This window comes from Haliaeetus albicilla, chromosome 18 (genome assembly GCF_947461875.1).
Source record: "Haliaeetus albicilla chromosome 18, bHalAlb1.1, whole genome shotgun sequence".
Taxonomy (NCBI): Eukaryota; Metazoa; Chordata; class Aves; order Accipitriformes; family Accipitridae; genus Haliaeetus; species Haliaeetus albicilla.
The window spans coordinates 26463237-26486376 of NC_091500.1; the positions used below are offsets into that span (position 1 = coordinate 26463237).

General features: G+C 41.7%; 2 protein-coding genes across 2 annotated transcripts in view; both read left to right on the top strand.

Annotated features, from left to right (window-relative positions):
* The window catches only part of MLIP (muscular LMNA interacting protein), a 142157-nt gene that overhangs the window by 5281 nt on the left and 113736 nt on the right, over positions 1-23140 (top strand). Inside the window, exons 4-5 of the mRNA XM_069805972.1 lie at positions 23-100; positions 2389-2484. Coding sequence (XP_069662073.1) covers positions 23-100; positions 2389-2484 — 174 coding nt within the window. The remainder of the gene's footprint in view (positions 1-22; positions 101-2388; positions 2485-23140) is intronic.
* Positions 247-864, top strand: LOC104318652 (keratin-associated protein 4-3). The gene has a single exon (XM_009919984.2). It carries the CDS (start codon positions 247-249, stop codon positions 862-864), a length of 618 nt encoding a protein of 205 aa, XP_009918286.2.

A 23140-nucleotide genomic window follows, 5' to 3' on the forward strand; every position in this document is an offset into this window, starting at 1 on the left:
AAACTGTCTTTTGTGTTACCAGGGGATGGGGACTGCACGGCTGCCGAAAGATGGTCCAGCAGACTTGGCTGGGGTACAAGCAGGAGACCGAGTGGCAGAGGTAGATGGGTTGTTCGTCAATGTGGACTGTGTTCACTTGTTGTTACCTTTAAATCAAATCACTCACAGTTGGGGAATTCGAGATCTAGATCTAGGCTTGCCTTAGCTTTTTAGATACTTCCCAAACTACATTATGAAGCAATTATAATGAAATTGAATTGTTGTATTCCTTCTTGTTGTATTCCTTCTTGTTGTATTCCTTCTTGTTGTATTCCTTCTTGTTGTATTCCTTCTTGTTGTATTCCTTCTTGTTGTATTCCTTCTTGTTGTATTCCTTCTTGTTGTATTCCTTCTTGTTGTATTCCTTCTTGTTGTATTCCTTCTTGTTGTATTCCTTCTTGTTGTATTCCTTCTTGTTGTATTCCTTCTTGTTGTATTCCTTCTTGTTGTATTCCTTCTTGTTGTATTCCTTCTTGTTGTATTCCTTCTTGTTGTATTCCTTCTTGTTGTATTCCTTCTTGTTGTATTCCTTCTTGTTGTATTCCTTCTTGTTGTATTCCTTCTTGTTGTATTCCTTCTTGTTGTATTCCTTCTTGTTGTATTCCTTCTTGTTGTATTCCTTCTTGTTGTATTCCTTCTTGTTGTATTCCTTCTTGTTGTATTCCTTCTTGTTGTATTCCTTCTTGTTGTATTCCTTCTTGTTGTATTCCTTCTTGTTGTATTCCTTCTTGTTGTATTCCTTCTTGTTGTATTCCTTCTTGTTGTATTCCTTCTTGTTTTCAGATCTTTATGTTCAGTGTGCATAACAAAATATTATTCACTTAAATGGCTGATTTGTAAAGGAAAACAATGGTCTTAGTGTAAGCAGTTACGTAAGCACAAATGCAGTTGTACTTGGTCCAAGAAGCTTTCTTATGACATTGTATTAGATTTACTAGATGAGTTCGTTGCAGTTGTTACAAAGAAATACAAACTAGATGAGCTTGTTTCTCCGAGGTAATTTTTGCCTGGGAGAGAACAGCTCCAAGTAACTCCCCTGATGGAGGCTTACAGTGCCAAGGGATAAATGTGTCTCTTGGGCTGCTCCACCTCAAGCCTCATCTTTCCTGGCAGAAGCCACTCTTCGGAGCTTCGGACGTTCCCAAGAGCAGTGGTGATCACCTACAGTTTTGTGATAATACAGTTTGGACCTCCTGTTTGGTTTCCACCTGCTGAGAAAGGCAGAGTGGGAGGAGAGCCTCTACAAAATTACTTTGAGGTGAAACTGGTCCATAAATTTTTTCAGCTTTTGTTCTCTTAAACTGTCATTTATACTTGCTTAAATTAATAGCTTTTACTCCTTGTTGAATTAAGGTAGGATAGAGCAAGCAGTATTCTATGTCTATTAAATTGCCAGGAATAAGGATACAGCCTGTATCAGCCAAAGACAAATTAATGATAAATTCATCTGCTAATTTTGTAAAACTAGGCTATAGACGTATTAATAGAGGAGTGTGTTTCACAATCCACATATGGAAGTTAGTTTAACATTTTTTAAAAGCTTAATTATGGTTAAAATTCTGTATCATTTTACCTTTTTTCTTTAATGAAATGGTTACCCTTATCTAATTTTTGTATTTTTAACAAATGTGAGAGAATTTAAATAATTCTTTACATATTTCACATTATCAGATCATCAGGGAAAAAAAAGTCCAGATTTTTAGTTGCTGTACCTCTAACTTCTGAGCAGAGTTTCTGGTAAAGTCAGTATCTTAAAAATCAACCACTTTGCTCAGGTTCCTCCCTGAGGCTATAATTCATTCTTATTTTGGGGGCTATTTGAAATATACTAGCTACTAATATCTGTTCATTTAATGAATAGTGAAACATGTAAAAAAGAGAAGAAATTTCTGTTCTGTCCTGCTGTTGTTATTTTACAAATAGTTATGATTTCTCTGTCTCCCACAAGATGGCAGAATCATTCATCTATTTAAAGAACGTAGAAAAAAAAAAAATCTCTGCTTTTTGTATGCATGGGAGCTGAGAAGGAATTAATGCATTCAGGTGTGCTGTAGGAGTCCTAATGTTTTGACCGCAGGACTAATCTGTGTACAAATAATCAGCATTTTTCTCTTGATACTATGTGTTACAACTTCTTATTCTTGAACTGACCATTTCAACAGTTCAAATATACAGTGTGTTCATCAAAAACGGGGAATGGCAAGAATTGCAATTTTATTTGCTTTTGTTGTGCAACCATATGTAACGATGGGGCCAGGTATTTGTATACCAACCTGAGAGGGAGGGAATTGCTGCTCTTAAACAGTGTTCAGAATAAAACCATGCATTTCTGCTGCTTCGTTTTTAAAGGCATCCCTCGTTTCGGAACCCAGTGCCCTTGATGCTGGTCCTACTGAAGCTTCATCCAAGGGCAGCCCCTTCCCGACAGTAAACCACGTCATAACAGTAAGTAAGATGGCCCCAGTGCGTAACAAATCATTCTTAGCTAAGTACTTTGTGTTGTCTGTCATTAATGCTAGTAAACATGGTAGAGACTGGCACAAAACCTGAGTGGCTGCGCCAGAGGAGAACACGTACCAAAGACCAGAGACCCCACCGTGCGTTTACTTGGCTGTCACTGCAGCTGGGACGTGGCTTCTGGAGGAGCTCAGCTCCTGGATAAGCACCAGTGTAGCACACCAGAGCTTTTGAAGCACTCCAGTTTGGGGGCTTTAACGGTGATGTCCATTCCCTCCAGCTTCAAGTGTTTATTCTGTTGTCTAGACTCCCTCGCTAGCTAATGGAAGGAGCAGCCTCTCCAGGGTGCCTCTTTTAGGAGGGAGGGGTGGGCTCCTACCTGGAGGTGACCATTTTTACCCTTTGAGTGGAGGGGGAACTTGTGTGACAGGCTAAGACTGCATGCCCATATTTTAGGTGACTGATGTCAGGCGAGATTAAGCCTACCGCACATGTCACAGAAGAAAGCAGCCAAGCCTACAGGGTGGCTTTTGGAAATCTGGTCCGCTTTTGTGAAAAGTCGATCTCTAAAAAATTTAACTCTCTGGAGATCGAGCCTAGTCATGGTCATCTGCCTGCACACCTGAAATCATGGCTTTACTAGGAATGTACAATAAGATCAAAGTATCTGAATGATTAAGGTCAAAAAGCATCCTACTTGTATTAAGCCTGAAGTACCAGGAAGCAACAACTGTTTCTCTCATTCTGCCAGAGGAATGCTTTGTTTGAATCCCCTTCTTCCAGCCTTTTTTTATCCTTTTCCAGGAATACCATTCACAACCCAGCTAATGGCAAAAAATGAAAGTTCATCTATTATATAAAAGACTATAATCAAAGACTGCATTCAGTTTTTATTAACCATTCACATTTTTAAAAATGTGATTTGTTAGTTGACTGAAAAATAAGCAAATAGACCATGCAAATCTGGTTTCCTATATGGATTACTATTTAAGAAGGGTTGAGTTGCAGCTTTTGTCTACGAGATGGATTAACAAAGGTTTTCTCTTCTATTCAGTTGCTTAAAGAAACTTATTTTGAGGCCTCTGGTCTCCAACACCATTTTGTGAAACTTTTAGAGCAGTTTTTATTTTTCAGTTGAAAACGCTTCCATGAATTATTTTTTTTTTTTCCAGCTCTACTTGGTAGCTGTTTCTTATGGTCTTAACCCTCATTGCAGGAAGCACGAGGCTTCCTGTTAGAGGAACCACCGTTGAAAAGGTTGATTCACACATTGCTAGTGGCCTGGATCTGTTGCAGTAGTATCTGACTTTTCAGCCAAAAAGCAGAAATAACCATTTTCTGTGTTGTATGCCTCTTGGAAAATCATGCCTCCCTTTAAAGGTCTTCAGCTGCAAGAGGAGGAGGAGGCAGATTAGACCAAGCTACTTAGCTCAGAGCACAGTGCGCAGAGGGGGTCAACTGGCTGAATATGTTCCAAGTGTCAAGAGTAGCCAATATGCAAGTTCTTTTGTGGAGAAATATCTGTATTTCTGGTTTTGTTCATTTTTTTAAATCAAAATCTTTGTGCTGTAGCAAATTGTCTATGTTATTGCCTTTAACCTGGAGCAGCATTCATCAGTCTTAGAGATTACGGGCTTTTGAGGAGTATCCTGCTGACTCGGGAACCAGTCAGTATCTCATCTGCTCTCGCTCTGGGTTTACTCGGGTGAAGTTCCTCTTATTCCTCAGTAACTGTCTTATCTGAAAAATGTTTATAGCCTGGCTTCTTATGGAGGACATGCTTTGCACGTTCAGATAAATAGATGACAGTAGGCCTTTAATGCAGAATCTTCTTCTTTGCTAGGAATCTAGGAAGGTTTGTTTCCTTTGTATTTCTGGCTAGGTTTCGGGAGAAGATGGGTGCATCTACGTTAAGGGAGGGAAGGAGAGAAGCATGGTGGCAGAGAAGCCAAAGGCTCCTATTATTCTTCCAGCAAAAGCTCAATTATGTGCTGGATGGTGCCCATCTTCCTTCTCCCTCTCTTCCATGTCATCACTGCTTCCTGCCCTCCAGCAGAGACTCTGTCTTCATCTATTTATTTGTACTGAATTTTAATAAACATCCTCTTTGCATATGTGATCTGTGATAATATTTGTCTCTTTCCTGCTAGCCGTAGCCCTCTGGCCATCTCTTGCCATCGCCCATCCCGTCTCCGAGCCTGGTGCTCTGACATTACAAAGGGCAGTGCTGCTGCCAGATTCAAGTTTCCTCTCTGTTCTCCATGGACCTGGTTGCTCTAACTTCTTCTAAAAAGCTCATTTGAATTGTTAACTCATCCAGCCAAACTCAATTTCAAACCCTTTGTGCCAGCTTTAAGATTTCATGACAGTGTAAATGATCAGTAATTAATTGGACAATGAAAAGTTCTTTCACTCCGAGTCATTGTTTTGCAAAGGAAAAATGAGAATTGCTCTTTGTTTTAATTATGATTGAGTATTTTTTTGAAATGCAGAGGCCCCAGAACTTTAATTATAATTAGATTCTCTTGCACATACTGTATTTTATAGACTTGTCTCAGTTATGCTAATCACACCTCAAAAATATGGAATCTGTTTATTTTACTTTGTTTAATACATATATATAAAAATACAAATATTTTAATTGAACTTAAACCAAGTCTTTGGGTGTTAAAATTGTAATCTTAAAATAAGAGTATCTATGTAAAGATGTGCACCAAAATATAACAGATTAGAACCACAAATGATATGGCTATCTACATGCAGACTGTGTGTAAAATATTGCATGTCTAACTACAGGGAAAAAAAAAAAAAGTAGGGGATACAGACATTGCCGATAGTGCCCCATGCTGACTTAACAGAAGGAACTTTAACTTGGATTCTGGAGTCTTTATTTCCAGTTCTCTATTTTGCTGTCTTCTGCCCTCTGCTTCTTATTTCCTCCTCATCTTCTCAAACGTAGAACCAACTCTGCACAATCTTTCTCCATCAAAAAATATTTTCATTCAAACTCTGCCTGAAATTCCCAGTGGATTTTGTCTGACTGAATGGAGGGTGTTGACAGGTTTCAGCATCTCCTATCACTTCATGACGTGCATCATCATGTCATCTTCTTTGATCCATTTTTGGGGCTATCAACAGCATAAGAATGTTAGATACTTTGTAATGAATATCAAATCTCTTAAATATTTTAATCTAGTGTTTTGCTTTAATTCTTACCATATTATTTTCTTTAATTGTATGCTTTTGCCCTGGGAATTTCCTCAATTAGATTTTTTTATATAGTTCACCAGATGTGCAAGTGTCACTTACATCGAAGATTGGCAAGGAAGTTTAAAGTAAAGAGTTACCAGTTAAAAGTGATTGTTGAAAAGAAACTTACAGTATTGGAAAAATCTGAAGAATTTCTTCAAGCTAAAAAAGCCAAATGTTTTGGTTGCTCTGTTAAAAATGCAGATACCAAATGTTCCTAAATACGGTGAGAAAACAAGAGAACTGCTGTGTAGTAGAACCTGTAACGTATCTCAAAGTGAAATGCTCCTGTGCCTGCAGAAAGTGAATAAGCATATACTGTGCTCCCACAATACGTAGGTTGCTGGTTTTCTGCCTTTCTCCCACATTGTTTAGATGCAAGTCATGAGAAACCTTACACGGATGAGAATCACAGCAGATCTATCTTCTTCATTTCCAGCTGATACAGACTTTTCAGGAAAAAGTCTTGATGCACTTATATGAGTTAAAAATCTTCAGAAATCTAAGTATCAAACTCTTTCTTTATTCACCTGAGCAGGTTGGTTCTAGCCACATCAGAAAATCCTAATTATACAACTTAAATGTAATAAAACTTCTTTCTTGTTTCTTTAGTCATTGTCTTACTTTTTTCAATTTTAAAAGCAAACCCCGTAGAATACTCAGGTCAGAGAAGCACTATAAAAGAAGACAAATAAGTGGGATTCAGAATGTCCCTATCATCATCAAAGACAGATTTCTTCTGTAACTCATTTCAAACAATGAAGACCTCGCTCACAGACAGTGTTTGGCTGACCTGTTCCCATAACAACATATGACCTAATATTTCAGTCTTCAAGTTTTTTATGAAGAACTGCCTTGTCTCTTCTCCAAAACATTTTGGTGACTCTTAATCTGGTCAGGTAAGGGTGTTGGTATTTTTATCTTATTATTTTTTATTCTGAGAAGGTAAGTTAGTTTTAGAAGTCAGGAGTCTGACTCCTCACTGCCTTGCATCTTGTGCAGATTTATCAACACTTGCAAAGAAGCCCATGCTCAGCCGTGTTGGCGTAGCTGACCTGTACTGATCGTGTGCGTTTCAGCGGGGTGTGAGCGCCCATCTGTCATGTGATCTCCTTCTCCATTTCATCTGCTCGTTTGATACCACTTTTATCGAAGTAACTGAGTATTTCTGAGTCAGGGTGAAAGATAAAAGGCGTGTGGTATAGGCACTGTATTTACATCTATAGTGTAGCGGTTAGGGAACTTACTTTGTGAATTTGGGATTAAGTTCCTGCTCCAAACAACTGCTTCTGTTTGCACAATGTATCTTTTTTCCTCTCTTCCTTTTAAGTAGTTTTCTCACAGGACTCGGTCAGAAATTATTCACTTCAAACTTTAAACTCTTGGCTTTTGCAGAGCTTGTAATTAACAATGCTAAATAGGAAAAACCTTTAAAAAAGAGAAGTCATTAATTGATCTTTTCAAGATCCATATTCAAATACCTCAAAGTTAAAGAAAAAAATCTACAAAGTAAACCCATCATATGGTAGACATTATAAGCACTGCAGACAATAGAAGCAAAAATACATGCAGGAGACAAGTAGACTCAAGCAAGGCACCTGGAACCATGCTGTAGGACATAGCATACTATTTGAGAATAAAAGAGGGTAAATGTTTGAACAACCACAGAAGTGATCAGCAGCATCTCTCCTTGTGAAAGGTGTCCTTGTGGACTCTGCGGGAATTGAGCGGGGTGGGAGGCTGTACGGAGTTCCTGCAGGCGTTCAGTTATGACCACTGCCTTTCACAGGGGCGATGAGATTTCTTCAAAATCAAAAGAGTGGGTAGCACTGCTTATGGGGGCAGTACCTTTCAAGTCTCCCAATGTGATCAAAGCAAAGCGTTTTCTTCAATGTTTTTATAGTGTCAGGCCATAAATGATTATGCAGAAAGCACTTAAATGGAAACCTATATATCAGGTTCCAGTCTCAGGGAAGTCCAGTGGTACATTGGAAGATGAAAGAAATGGAGCAAGGGCAATTTTCATAAGCAGTTTGAATCACGTAAAAGCCTTTTGTGTCTGATGGCATTGCACGTGTGACCTGATGGACACTGATCTTTCATTTTTGTCTGCTACGAAACGCGATGCTGAGCTGGACCGAACTCCACTTTCCTTGCCTTGTGCATTGCCCTTGGGAGGGCAGTTCAGAAAGGAGCTTTCCTCTGAATGTGACATGCCCAGATCTTTATATATGTTACACACTGGGAGACAGGGAAAACACTAAAGGTGTTCTTTTGCTATCCTGATAAGAAGTGGAGAAAATACCCAGTTTTAAACCTGGCCTCTAAAAGATACCAGTCCCTAGAAAATTCCCACAGAGGAAATTTTAGGGGAAAGCACCTGGAGTGGCACTTGTCTGGTGCATCGAACCTCCGGGAAATCACGCTGACCCGAATTAGATTTCGGAGCAAATCACCAGGCACAGCGTGGGAAGAGCAACGAGCTCAGGGAATGGGGGTGGGCTGGTGGGGTGGCCCCGGCTTGGGTCCCTCGCCATGCAGACCCGAGGCAGCACGCTGTCGTGGTTTAACCCCAGCCAGCAACTAAGCACCACGCAGCCGCTCACTCACTCCCCCCCATCCAGTGGGATGGGGGAGAAAATCAGGAAAAGAAGTAAAACTCCTGGGTTGAGATAAGAACGGTTTAATGGAACAGAAAAGAAGAAACTAATAATGATAATGATAACACTAATGAAATGACAACAGTAGTAATAAAAGGATTGGAATGTACAAATGATGCGCAGGGCAATTGCTCACCACCCGCCGACCGACACCCAGCCAGTCCCCGAGCGGCGAATCCCTGCCCCCACTTCCCAGTTCCTAAACTAGATGGGACGTCCCATGGTATGGAATACACTGTTGGCCAGTTTGGGTCAGGTGCCCTGGCTGGGCATGAGAAGCTGAAAAATCCTTGACTCTAGTCTAAACAGTACTGAGCAACAACTGAAAACATCAGTGTTATCAACATTCTTCCCATACTGAACTCAAAACATAGCGCTGTACCAGCTACTAGGAAGACAGTTAACTACATCCCAGCTGAAACCAGGACACACGCTCAAAACCACGGTGCCAAAGCTGAGGTGCCAGTTTTTGGCAGTGCTGGAGAGCGTAAGGATGAACAGGTTTACGTGCTGCCCTCTCCCAACCCCGAGCAGCAATAGGTGCTGTGGCGAGCCGGCTGCTTTCCTTCGGCAGATGTCTTCTGCTGCTCGGTGTAAGGAGGTGCTTCACCCGTGCCTCACCAGAGATTTGTCTTCCCCAGGGTGCCGGAGAGGTTTATACCTCACTCTCCACCTGACTTCACAATTTCTGGAGTTTGGCAGCAGGCCTCGAAAGCGGTGAAATAGCACTGTAATGCGCCGGGGAAAGGGATGCAGCCAGGGATTTGCGAGACCAGGAGCGTTGAGGGTGCACCGTAAAACACGCGCCGGTTAAAATGTTCCTGATAACAGGCTCTGAAAGGGAAGCTGCGATGAATGCCTCGGCAGGGTTTGCAAATTCATGCAGTTTCATGCACGTGGCTGTGCGTTCGGTGGTTTTTGTCATGCCCCCCTCGCACCCTGACCACCTTGCCTGCTTCCACCTGGCGGTGAGATTGTTTGTGGGTAATAAATTCACAAGGAATTAATTAGATCTCTTTCTCCCACTTTAACTCGTATTTCCCGTACGTTTTCTTTTGGGGAGAAGGTTGCTTTTATCCATTGTCTCTGTCTTTGGGAGTGAAACGTCGCATTGCTTTAATTAAAAAAGCCACCGGCTGCCAGTTTGGTCTGAACCGTGCCGCAGTTGATCAGCCTGTTTGTTCCCTGCTGTTCTTGTTGGATGCATTTTGGCATCTTCTTTTTAAAACTATTATTTAAAAATCCAGCTGTCTAATATTTTTTAGCATGACTAAATGTCCTCTTTCACTTCAGATTTGATTTAGGCGGTTTCTTCTATGAATACAGTCGTTATGAAGTGCAACCTTTTGCATCTAGCAAAGGCATGTTTTCAGAGTTTAGCGAGAAGTCTGAATTTCCTGTTGTTCAAGTCTAAAATACTACTGCCATCACCACTGATGACAAAAAAAGGTAAAATTAAGCATGAAGTCATAACATTATTCGTGAGGTTTACACAACCCCCTGCAAATGCTCTTAACTGGGTAGATTATTTTCTTTTCCCCTGTTTCCACCAGCTGAACGGTACCAGCCTTAGCACTGGTGTCAGTGCAGATCAGCTGTTAAGTCAAATTTCAAAAATATGTACTATTTAGATATATGGAGTTGAACTAGGCAGGCTTCCCTATTACAGGTATTTTCTAGCTGGGGAATATTTTCTTTAGAAGGCGATCTGTTTGAACTAGGCTTAAAGGTCTGTCTGGTTTTCTGCCAAAAGGCCAATCCAAATGCTTTTCCTCTGCCCCTATTCTTTCAGACTTGGTGCTTTTCACGTGCCGTACCACCTTCTGATTCGTAGCTTCTCTCCCCAGCGGCTGGCCTTGCTCTCAGCCATGCTTTGCCCTGTCGCTGTTGGTTATGCCTTTTATGTGAAGCTTGGGATTTAGCTGTGACTCTTGCCTTGAGAGCTTTCTTCTTCTGCTGAGACTGGAGTATGGACCTGTGAGGGGGGGAGGTCAGGGGAAGGCTTATAAAAGGGAAAAAAGATGATGGGATTTGTTCTGTCTGGGTTTGATTTTGAAAAGGTTATAAAAAGACATAAGGAACAGGACAGTTCTGCAACCTTTTGGACAAACATTTTTATTAGAAGTAGAAAAGGAAAGCATGCGTGCACAACTGGAAGTTAAAAAGTATTGGATGGTAACCTGTTGGCAGGACATCTCATTTATCATGCTTTAAGAAGACGCTTTCATAGCATCATAGTTAGTTGTGGGTTTGGTCTATCCTGCTGCAATATGAAAGAATTTTTGCAGCCAACACTGCGGCTGAATTGCCCCAGGTTATTTAGATGGGTTTGTTTTACTTGCAGTGGACGAGGAGTGTGCAGACAGCCCGTGTCTGTGCTTCGGTTGAAGGGCTCCAACTTTCAATGGAGGGCAGTAGTTCCATTAAATGAGAGTGTCTGAAATAATTTGATTTTTAATCAGCTATGCCTGATTCAAACAAAAATGAATTTTTTTTAGTGACTCTTTTAGTGTCTGAAGTCTTAGTGTTTATGTTGAAAAAGTGTAAGAAAGGTGCAAATGAGGTAGTGAAAGAATTCCCATAGTGAACACACTGGTTTTGGTACAGGATGTGTCCTTTGTGAAGTTTACTTTTTAGGCACTAAAAATATAATTTCAGGGGAAAAAAGGAAAATAGTAACCTGTTTCAAAGATTTAATCAAACGTTTTTCTGAAAACGTATTCTGCATATTTTGATGGTTTGGGATTGACTGGTACTTCAGGTATTGTTTTAATAATGAGTGCATGATGATGGAAAGTGAGTAGGAGGACTTTGTGATTTCAACAGAAATATTTTAAACAAGTTCAGACACTATTCAGTAAAAACTAGTGGAGTTAAACAATGGAACAAGACAGGATCCTGGATAATCTGTCCTCCTACACCAAGATCAACTTATTCTGAAGAGTTACTGGTAGAGGATGGAAATTCCACACCTTCCCACATGCCTTAGGCCAGCAGCTCGAGCTCAGTTGCCCATGCTGGAAAGGTTTTCCTTGTTTCCATCCGAAATGTCTGTCTTGCCCTGGCTGTAATGGGCAGTGGAAATAGTTTGTTTCCTCTTTGCTATGATTTTTTTTGCACATGAAATCTGTTTTCCTGTCTTCCCTCGCTCGTGATGCACCAGGAAATGTACATTCAAATATGTATATTAAAGAAAAGCTCCAAGAGCAAAGCTTTCCTATTTAATAGGGTGAAGCTGCGGTCAGTGAAGATAAGCATGGAAATCTGAAAGCAAGGGTAAAACCCCCCTGGGGTTCTGAAAGAGAAGGATGGAACAAAAGATAATGGAAGTTTAGAGTTGTTGAGTTTTGTTACTTTGTTTTGTTTTTTAAAAAACAAAACTGGAAGAGGAAAGGAAGCTGATAAAGCTTAGTGTGGCAGGTTGACCCTGGCTGGACGCCAGGTGCCCACCAAAGCCGATCTATTACTCCCCCCTCCTCAGCTGGACAGGGGAGAGAAATATATAACAAAAGGCTCATGGGTCGAGATAAGGACAGGAGAGACCACTCACCAATTACCGTCACGGGCAAAACAGACTCGGGGAAAATTAACTCAATTTATTACCAATCAACCAGAGTAGGGTAATGAGAAATAACACCAAATCTCAGAACACCTTCCCTCCACCCCTCCCTTCTTCCCGGGCACAGCTTCACTCCTGGATTCTCTACCCCTACCCCCCAGCGGTGCAGGGGGACATCACACTCGTCCCCTGCTCCACCGTGGGGTCTGTCCCACGGGAGACAGTCCTCCACGAACTTCTCCAATGTGGGTCCTTCCCATGGGCTGCAGTTCTTCATGAACTGTTCCAGCGTTGGTCCTTTCCCCGGGCTGCAGTCCTTCAGGCACAGACTGCTCCAGCGTGAGTCCCCCATGGGGTCACAAGTCCTGCCAGCAAACCTGCTCCAGCGTGGGCTCCTCTCTCCACGGGGCCACAGGTCCTGCCAGGAGCCTGCTCCAGCGTGGGCTTCCCACGGGGTCACAGCCTCCTTCGGGCCTCCCCCTGCTCCGGCGTGGGGTCCTCCCCGAGCTGCAGGTGGAGATCTGCTCCACCGTGGACCTCCCTGGGCTGCAGGGGGACAGCCTGCCTCACCGTGGTCTTCCCCGCGGGCTGCAGGGGAATCTCTGCTCCGGCGCCTGGAGCATCTCCTCCTCCTTCTGCACTGACCTGAGGGTCTGCAGGGCTGTTCCTCTCCCATATTCTCACTCCTCTCTCTGGCTGCCATTCCTGTCTGTCCCAGGAACTTTTTCTCCTTCTTAAATCTGTTCTCCCAGAGGTGGCACCATCGTTGCTGATGGGCTCGGCCTTGGCCAGCGGCAGGTCCGTCTTGGAGCCGGCTGGTATTGGCTCTGTTGGACATGGGGGAAGCTTCCAGCAGCTTCTCACAGAAGCCACCCCTGTAACCCGCCCCCGCTACCAAAACCTTGCCACACAAAGCCAATACACTTAGATTGTGATTTTCTTGGAGCTAGTGTGAATGGGAACGCAGTGACGGAGAGTGCTGGGTTCCTGGGGGATGGTTAGGTGGGGATGGAAAGGCCGCTGTGGTTAGAACTGTGATGTGTGTTCCTTACATCCATTTTGTGCTGGTTTTGTTTTAGGTTTGTTTTTTTTTTTTTTTTGTTTACAGGAGATCAATTGATAACTTTTGATGGTAGGAGAGAACAAGTAGGGGCCGGAGCCTCTTCCCACTGAATTACACCTTGTACAAATGCATACTCCATCACTTTATTAGATGTGCTCTCAGTTTGCAATTGTGTAGGTGGCCCAATCTGCATCCAGGAGTCGCTTTGTCATTGGTACGGCGGTTGATACATGTAATGACCGTAGAAATATTGGACAAGCGTGAACTGGTGGGTGGGCGGTCATCGAACTGGGAGCTGAACTGGGGGCACTGGTAGGAGAGTCGTGCTGCCGGTGGGGAGGGGATGTTCTCCGCTGCAGCTCGGGTGCCGGCAGTGTGCAGGCTTTCCGAGCGTGGGGCGTGGGAGAGAGTGTGTCGTTAAGGAGATGAGATAAGTTTTCAGGAAAGTTGTGAAAGGCTAACTACAGCTTGCAGGGTATTGAACATACGGAGAAAGGCGAAAGAGTATTCATGCCAGAACTGAGCATCTTGTGGGATTTGTTCCTTTAGCAATATTGTTACAATCTCAGATTTATGTTTCTTTCAGATGTAGATAATTAATTAAAAAAAGAAAAAAAAAAAAGGAGTACTAATTAAAATAAGTAACGGTCTCTAAAATAAGGAGTATTTCAGAGCACCTAAAAAAAAGTCTTCAAAGGACCTTTGTGCCAAATCAAAACTCTGAGTATGTATGTTTGGGGGTGGTGGTGAAATGGAATAACCCACAAGAACTTAATGTTATTAGTTTAAATTTTTAGGGTTATGCCTCACCAACAGCTAGAAGGCTTTTTTTTATATTTTCCAATTTATCAGTTAAATTAATTTTGTGATTGTAAGACCTAGTCCTATCGTAATATTTGAAAGATAGTATGCAAGAATCAGGCTCCAGAAGTCAGGAAATGTTTGAAGAAAAGCTTTTTTAGAGAATTGGATTTGAATCCTTGCAAGTGGGATCACTGGGGATTAGAAACCATGCTGATAAGAAGTATTTCAGTAACTGACATTCAAAATGGCTAAGGGCTACTCTTCAAAAGGAAGAAGCCGTACCAGCGACTCTTCCTTCGTACTTGGTAATGCAACGCCTGCCTCATCTTGGGAAAATGTGCACACTTCTGGTTTTGAGTGGCACAGCAGGCAAAGAAAGGTCTTCCCTGAGCTTTGAACGGACAGCTCAATGAAATGCAAAGTCTGGTCCTGGATATTTCTGCAGGTAACTTCAGATAAGGCATAGACCGCTGCACTGGTTTTCAAGGTGGCAGAATTTCAATATATGACCCAGTATACCACCTGTACGTATAGGATGTGCGCTTGCTGTAGCACAAAGCAGCTGGCTGCTGGCTGTCGTTTCGAATGAACAGAACCAAGAGAAACATCCACTGCATGGAAAGCTTATAAATGTTGTCAGGTGTGCGTGACAGAAGCAAATCTTCCCAGGAGTTGTTAGCTTGGGCAGCACTTAGGACCTATATAGGTTATTTAAAGCTTCCAGAAATGTGTCCTTAGTCTAAGCAAAAGGGGGAAAAAAAAAATTCAATACACCAGGGAATATAACTAAATTTATACTTGGTTTTAAAATTAGTTTACAGCTCTCACGGGTGAGATTCAGCTCCAGATTGACCCCTGCGTTTTGGGATCGACGTGTAGTGTGCCTGCCCGTGAGCCAGGGCTGTGCCAGGGCCCCCGATAGTCAGAGGAGTTGGAGCTAACGCAGTTGGTGGAGCCAGGGGAACAATTCATTTTACTTTGATGCAGAAACCTACTGGCTGGCTAGCTGAACAGCCACAAAGCACCTATGTGCTTTTTTTATTTCCCAAATCGGATCATGTACAACAAGGAAATAATATATAAATGATTGAATTGTGTGGTGTCGACATTAAACATTCTTATAAAGTGTGAAGAAATGCAACAAAGTAGCTGATAAATAAGAAATACCACCTTCCTTGAAAATTTTCAGACTACTGGTAAGATGGACATTTTATTTATTACACGTTATTATATTACCTAGTTTTTAGATATATCGACTTACTGTTACATGTTTTCATTACATGTTAAACTTTTTTTGAAAATTAGTAAAAAAGTAGGATGACTTTGTGCATCAGAGTTAAATTTGTAATAATCCATTCATTGATACAAACCATTACTGATACATTATTTGGCTATGTGTAAAGAACCTGACAGTCTTCTCTTTTCTCAGTTACAGAATTTAAGTTAATTTTAAAACATAACAGTACAGTTCTCAAAGAACACAGAGTTCTTGGCCAATAAATTGATGAGTCAAATCCCTGTATGCATATTTATTAACTAACGAATTTACACATTGATATTTTGTCTTAGTGTTTCCCTTAAATATATTTTGTCAGTAAAAAAGCCAAAATAGTAGTTTTTCAAAGATGAATAATTTATATGCTTTATGGTCTTTAATTAATCCTTTATTGCTTTCAGGTGCATAAATTTAATGAACAATGAAGTTAAATAAAAGTAGATGTATATATTTCATATTTACTTGTTTTTATTTTTAAAAGATATTTTGATTTTTTTTTTTGCCATAGAAGTTTTTTCTTAAAATTAGCTAATGAGAGGAAAAGGCAACTTATCTCATTTTGCTTTAATTATCCATGCAATTTTTGGCATAGAACAGTTCACCTGTCAGGACGCCCTGCGGTGTTACATCTCTGACGTGTTTTTCTCATCACCTGCTTCCCCTGTACCTTTAAAATATGCCCTTTAAACACTTCCCTGCTCCTGATCTGACTCTTTTCTCTGAAATCTTTCGCATCTTGCTGAAGATACCTCGGATAATCCTCACGCGCCCTTCCACTTCCGATGAAGATACCGACCAGTTGCCCCCAGACCCGGACGACTTGGAGCCCGAGGAGCCTGACAGCGCAGAAGGTCATGCCTATTCGGACTGTCTGAACAGCGCTTTTTATCCTCCTTAATAAAGTACTTTTCTGGAAAGAGTTCACGGCTGGATTTCTGTCCCATTGTTCGATTACGTTTAATGTAGTACTTGAACCGCTATGCCTTATTTGTAGCGAAAACCATTACACGGAGGATGGATTTGAGCTGGCGGAGGAGAACCCGTGTTTGTATTTCTTTGCCTTGAACTTTCCTTCGGCCAGAACTTGTGCACTTGAAACAAAATGCGCTGAGTGACGTTATGTGAATGTTACACGTGTTTCAATGGGCACTTGTAAGGGCGTCCGGCAGCAACCTGAACGTGATGGTGAAAAGAACAGGTGATTTTTATTCAGAAGGTACTTTACCCACTTGGAACACACTGAAAACAATTGTACGGTTTGTTTTTTTTTTTTAAATCTTGTGTCCATGTTTTGTCTATATAGGTCACCCTTTTGTCTACCCCCAGGTTCCTTTGAATTGTCCCTTTTAATGTTGTTTTCTATGAGAATAAAAAATCCTTTTCTGTCTTTTAGATAGTGCTGGTTTTTTTTCGCTGCAGAGAAATGTTATTTCCATTGCAATTCTGTGTCTCATTTTAGCATAATAAAGAATAGTTTCTCCAGGTATATCCGTAATGCAAACGTATATCAGATTTGAATAGGACCTGTAAGTTACATTTTATTAGACCTAAATGCAGGAGGCATCTTATGCAACTATGCACCTGAGAGTGAAATGAGAAGCAATTTCTTACTCTTGTGGAACTGTCTGACACACTTCTATTTCTTCTCCTGACTTGCATATAAGCAGAACACCTTAAATTTGCTTTACTGCAATATGCCAGTATTTCATGTGTATATATATGTGTGTGTATAGATATATATGATGTCAGGATTTAAGAGCAAATGTTCTTGTACAACAGTCTTCAATCCTTTAATTCTCTTCACTGCTATTCAGGTTTCTAATGCATTTTCGAGGTGCTTGAGAAGAACTTTTTGGGACTGATCTTTCTTTGGGGTTCCATGGTGCTGCCTTAACTCAGAGGTGGGGTCTGGTTTTTATGATGTGTATACAGTTGCTTTTCCTGTAAATATAATATAGCACAACTCAGTGACCTGGTAAATCCTCATCTTTTATTCACATTCTGAAAGATTTTTCAGGTGATCATTCATATATGATTTGAATGAACGCTGGTAGCTGGCTTTTCAGGAATTAGGAATTTCCCAGGAGGGTATGGCTGTCACAGAGTTAGAACAATATCTCCTACTGATAAAAGGGATATTTTATTTTGAAAAAATAGGTTTGCATTAACACTGTGATATCAAGATTTCTCTTGACTCTCAACTCCATCCACTGTGGCTTTTTCATTATCATGTAGATCAGCATTTTAATTGAAGATAATTTATCAGCAGTAGGAATATTCAACTAATTTTCATTCATTTGCAAAATGAACATTACTTTAGAATCTGCTATAGCTTTAATAATAAAGACTGTATTATGTGCATAAATATTGCAATTTGAATTAGCTTAAATGGTGTCGATAAATGAAATTATATTTAAAAATATTTGCTTCCCATCCCTTTTCTTCCTCCAAAATAAACAGGGTTCTTCAACCATGACTTCATGTTTGATCAATGCATATTACAAAAATATCATCAAGCTCAGAACCCATAAATGCTTTGGCAATCCAGCTAGTAACGTGAGGTTTATTATTGCTTTATTATGTCTTAGTAGACTGCAGAAAATGTAAACTCATTCTGCTGTTATAAACCAGCCTTGGGCTGCAGAATACATTGTAGTTGAGAGTTAGTGAAGTAAAGTAGGAGTTCTGTTGAGAACTCTCTCGTCAGTGGTTTTCCTCCTCATGCACAGGTGTGTGTTTCAGATTCTTCATTAGGGCTTGGAAGTCAAAATGTTTGCTCTCAAAATTACGTGCTCTTAACCAAATGCTGTCAGCATTCAGATAACTTTTGAACACTTGGATCTTTATCTGTCCTTTTCAACTGAATTTGTTTTCAAGGCAAATTTCATACTGCAGTGTAGAGTATTAGTGAGTATCGACTTATGGTGGTAACATTCTTTATTGAAAAAAATGAACCCACATTGACAAATGAACCCAAATAGTTTTGTAAATGGACATGCAACACTACAAAATATAAATATATCCATCAAAGCCTCTGCTACACATTTATTCAGGCTTCGCTTAAGCAAAAAAATACTGGGGCAGGTGATTATGTTTCACTTTTGTTCTGCAAAAGAGGGGCGGAGGTGGAGGTCGGATGCTGGTGTCCTTATCAGCACTGAGTAACGTCTGTTCTGAGGGTTGGTGTTTGAAAAGAGTGGGCAGAGACAGGAGGTGCAAAAGGTGACCTGGGAGGTGCCTAGGAAAAGCCTACTGCCTGACTACGGAGCAGTCGCTCGTTTTCTGTGGGGAGCTGGCTTCTCCTCGTTCCCAGCTGCCACGTCAGTTAAAAGATAGCTAAGAAGGTATTTAATGCTTTCCTAATGTATTTTGTTAGCCACGTCTCGTCATTGCCACGTCCATCATTGTGGAGGAAGGCAAGGCAAACAGTACCACTGAATATGGGAGGGAAGATTTTTTTTTTTGTGATGCATTGAAATATATTTTACAGCCTAGAATAATTTGGTTTGCTGGGACATAGCAGTAATATTCAGACATCATGTGTATATAGCTGAAAGGATGGATATCCAACAGAAGAGAGGTCACTTGTTCCACTGCTGTCTACTCCTGGAGGACAGCAGATGTAGGACCTTGCCAGCACAAGGATACTCCGCTTTAACACAATTGACTTAAAAGACCCGTGAAAGGAAGAAAGCACTTAGAGCTTCCATGGACGGCCATGTCAGAGAAGGCTCAGAGCTCTCCGAATCAATTTATTGCAATGTTGAAATAACCTTCCTTATTTTTATCCTAGAACGTATTCAAACTTGCCCCTTTGGAGAAAATTCGTCAAGGAGCCTCCTGCTCCCCGTACGTGACCTGTAGGGCTCTGCTTCCTCAAAGGCAAAGCAGAGACTTGTTGGTGCCCGTGTCGTTTCCCTTTTTCCGTGCCTGCTCCCTCCCGCTCCGGGAGCGTTTTTCGGAGCCAGCGCGGCGGACCAAGGAGCGACAGCAGCAGCTGCCGGGTGCCGCGGCAGGAATGCGGACCCACCGCTCCTAAGGATCGGCTTCCCGGCCGCCTGCGAAGGTAAGCCTGCTCCGTAAAGCGTCCCGGCAGCTCCGTCGTGCTCTTCGTTTCTGCAAGGAACACGCCGTGAAATACCAGCTAGAAAAGCTGCCAAGGTGCTGACGTTCCCAGGCATGTGCGTGTGACCTTGGGTGGACGCGCTGGAGTAACGTAGGGGCTGCTTGCTGGCGTGGCGTGCTGGGGCTGAGAGAAAGGTGGGCACCAGAAATAACCTGGAAATCTTAATTTGTGGCTTCTGCCGGACTGGTGGTTACAAGTAGTGAGGGAGCCTCCTGAGTTTTGTGCTTTTTTTTTTTTTTTCTTTTAACTTTTTGACTTGTTTTAAGTGTGGGAGACACACTCTTCACATCAGACCTCTAAAAATCACTGTGGATGTGATTTCTGTATTAGTCTTAGGTTTTCTAACTGGTATATGTGGCTTAAGTAGGTGGCTTTCAACTGAGTATGATCCAGTTGAGCATATCAGGGTCAGAATTAATACTTCTGACTGTTGAGTGCTTATGGTGTGTCTGATGCTGAGCAAATAAAAGCTACCAGCTTAAGAAAGAAGCGGTGCAGATGTATGACGTGCAATATAGTAATTGGCTGGCAGCCCTGGGCTACAGCTGAGTCAGGCGGAAAACAAAAATGTGCAAAGTGAAGGAATTACAGTAGCTGCATCAGTGAAAACACAGCTGAGAGTGACACACAAACACCGTGACAGTCACTTGCTTCCTTCTCCAAGAACAGCAGATCAAGCGAGCACAGAAAATACATCCGCTTAAATGGTTTATTTACACAATATTACTATTTTGGATATTCTGCACTTGCCTCTTACAAAAAAAAAAAAATACAACCCTTCCCCCATCAACTTCATCTCTTGGCCTCTTGTTAGGTCCTGCTCTGAGAAGAAAAACAGGTGTCAAGAGACCAGTGACTGTAATACAAAGAAGTAATTGAAAATAGCAGAGTAATTTAGGCAATGTCTAGAACATGCTTTTTACTTAGCACCTGTTTACTATGTTTTCCCTTGCAAAGTAAAACAGAAAATACACAGTTAGAAAGTCCTTGGAGGAGAATAACCATTATTTCTATGTAGGAGTCAGAAATGTACTCCCATAACTATATAAAACCAAATTCTCATATGGTTAGGATCACGGTCTTTCCTCAGGTTTAAGTTGAAATGTCATGCTGAGCAAGATGTGGTAGATTACAAGGTGATGTCAGCCTTTCTACGCTATCTCCAGGGTCCTTATAAATTAGCATCCAGGCTACAGAAGAGCTCTGCATCCAGTGTTTCTTGTGCTCCCTGATTTCAACACGGTGGCATGAAGTTTGGTGTCGTAACCTGTTGCATTCTTATCTTTTTGCTTCTGTTTCCATCTCCAGTGCAGTCTGCTCCAGCTCCCTAGCACTTGCAGTCAGCAGCATGATTCATCCAGAATACAAATTTCCATTCACAAGAAGTGGAGCAATTGGGTCTTTCCCTAGCCTAATATTTTAATTTTCACTTTTTTTTTTTTTTAAATTCTTTCTATGGAATCTCCTGTTCAGGCTGTAGTAGCCACACAGTGGAAGGGGAAGAAGTTAATTTTTTTTTCTTGTGAGTGCTATTAGACACCTTTACAAGAAAGTTAATGAAAAACCCACTTGTAAAACTGCATACTCTCGTCAGCATCTTATGTTGGAATTATTATGAGTAAAGTCACTTCCTTGGGTCTTTCTGTAGTGATTGCCTTTGACATTCACATGGGTGGACTGACACATGAAAACAGTATAAGATCCTGGAAGGAGAGAATATAAACGTGATTGAAGATTACGTTTTAGGGTAGTTAGCATAAGTGCTAAGTTACACACAGCATAAATTCCAGATAAAATCTGCCAAGGCTGGTGTAAGTCTGGAGGGACTTACGTATGTCTCAAGTCCTACATTGCTGCCTTGCTGCCCCACTGACAGCCTGCTCTTTCATCGACGTGGGTATCTGTTCTGCAGCACAAGGAGGGAACAACTGCCCTGGGAGCTGCTGTTCGGGAGCTGGCGGACAGCCCAGGTGTCCCAGCCACCGGTGGGACAGGGCTGGGGAGCGCACCGAGCACACGCAGCTGAACGTGCCCACCTGAGACGCTCCGGTCCTTGTCTGTTGTCGTGGTTTAACCCCAGCCAGGAACTCAGCACCACGCAGCCGCTCGCTCACTTCCCCTCCACCCAGTGGGATGGGGGAGAGAATCGGGAAAAAAAAAAAGTAAAACTTGTAGGTTGAGATAAGAACCGTTTAATAGAACCGAAAGGAAGAAACTAATAGTGATAATAATAACAATAATAAAATGACAATAATAATAATGAAAGAATTGGAATACACAAAACAAGTGATGCACAGTGCAATTGCTCACCACTCACTGACTGATGGCCAGTTTGTTCCCAAGCAGCGATCCCCCCAGGCCAACTCCCCCCAGTTTATATACTGGGCATGACATCACATGGTATGGAATATCCCTTTGGTTAGTTGGGGTCAGCTGCCCTGGCTGTGTCCCCTCCCAACTCCTTGTGCCCCTCCAGCCTTCTCGCTGGCTGGGCACGAGAAGCTGAAAAATCCTTGACTCAGTCTAAACGCTACTTGGGAACAACTGAAAACATCAGTGTTATCAACAGTCTTCTCATACTGAATCCAAGACAAAACACTATACCAGGTACTAGAAAGAAAATTAACTCTATCCCAGCTGAAACCAGGGTATCTGTGATTTAAAACCATTGCAAATGGGCAGGGTAATGGGAGTGGAGGTGCTTCAGTTTTTTTCACCTGTGCCGCGGGAATGGTCAGTAATGTAAACAGCAGCGTAATGTAAGCTGCTTTTTGGATCCCACTGAAGTCCTCCTTTGAGGATGTTAAGTGGTGCAAAGGCATTATGCAAGTCCCTTGCCACAGGGATAAGTTTCAGCCTCACAGAAAAGTTTTTGGAGATACAAACTTCTTATTCCTGTTTGCCTTCTTGCTGAAGAGAAGAACTAGAGCTTTCCTCTGGGTATTATGTTGTTTACTCTTGTTCCTTGTACCCCAGTATTTCCAGGAGATGCAGTGGGGTGTATTTTTACCCTTGTGACATCAAGCTCATAATTATTCCCTCTACTATGGCAGCCCTTGTAGATTTGACTGGTTCTTTGTGTTTGCCTGGCCACATTTACCCTTCTGCTGGCTGCCTTACACTTCTGAAAATGAAGGTAAAAGAAAGACTAAAGAGAAATAACTGTCACTGCAGTAACTTTTTCTTTGTTTTGAAGAATGTTTCAGAACAGGAATACTCTAAGGGGTTGGGAGTTTTTTGGTCAACTTTTCATATGTGTAGACTGTTGCGTGATGACTTCTTTGACTGCCTTTTCTTCCTATCCAAGGCTCTAAAGATCACCCGAGTATAGCATCTATCAAGAAACAAGCAGAGCAGAAAGGAGTGTGCCTAGTTTTGGCTGTCATTTCTACAAAGACAGTTGAAAAATGATGGATGAAAAAGGGTTTTATAGTTATTTATTTATCTATATATTTCTTTTAGAAGAGTCTTCTTTTACCAATATGTGGAGAGGAAGAGAGGGAAAGGATGTGTGTTTTCTTTACTAGGGATTTACTGAGATGCTTAAACTGCCAGCTTTACAAGCTTATGCATTTCTTAATGAATCACAGGTTGACCAGAGAGCACGTTCTTGTTTAACAGTAGCAAACATTTTCTGTGTGATTCTGTGTCATCATGCTTCCCATTCCCTTGCTGGTACATGTAGAACCGGCCTTGTGTGTGAATCACCCCCGGGACAGCAAGAACCCAGTTGATGTGGCAACCGGAGGGTGTGTTATAAACCTTGGCATCCACAGCAGAGCCACCGAGAGGTTCCCCCAGTGCTGCAGTTTCTAATATTGGCCTCCTGACTTTATCGTTGTGAACCAGAGCCAAGTTATTCTCATACAGTCAACTAACAGGCTCCACAACCACCAGTATGGGTATT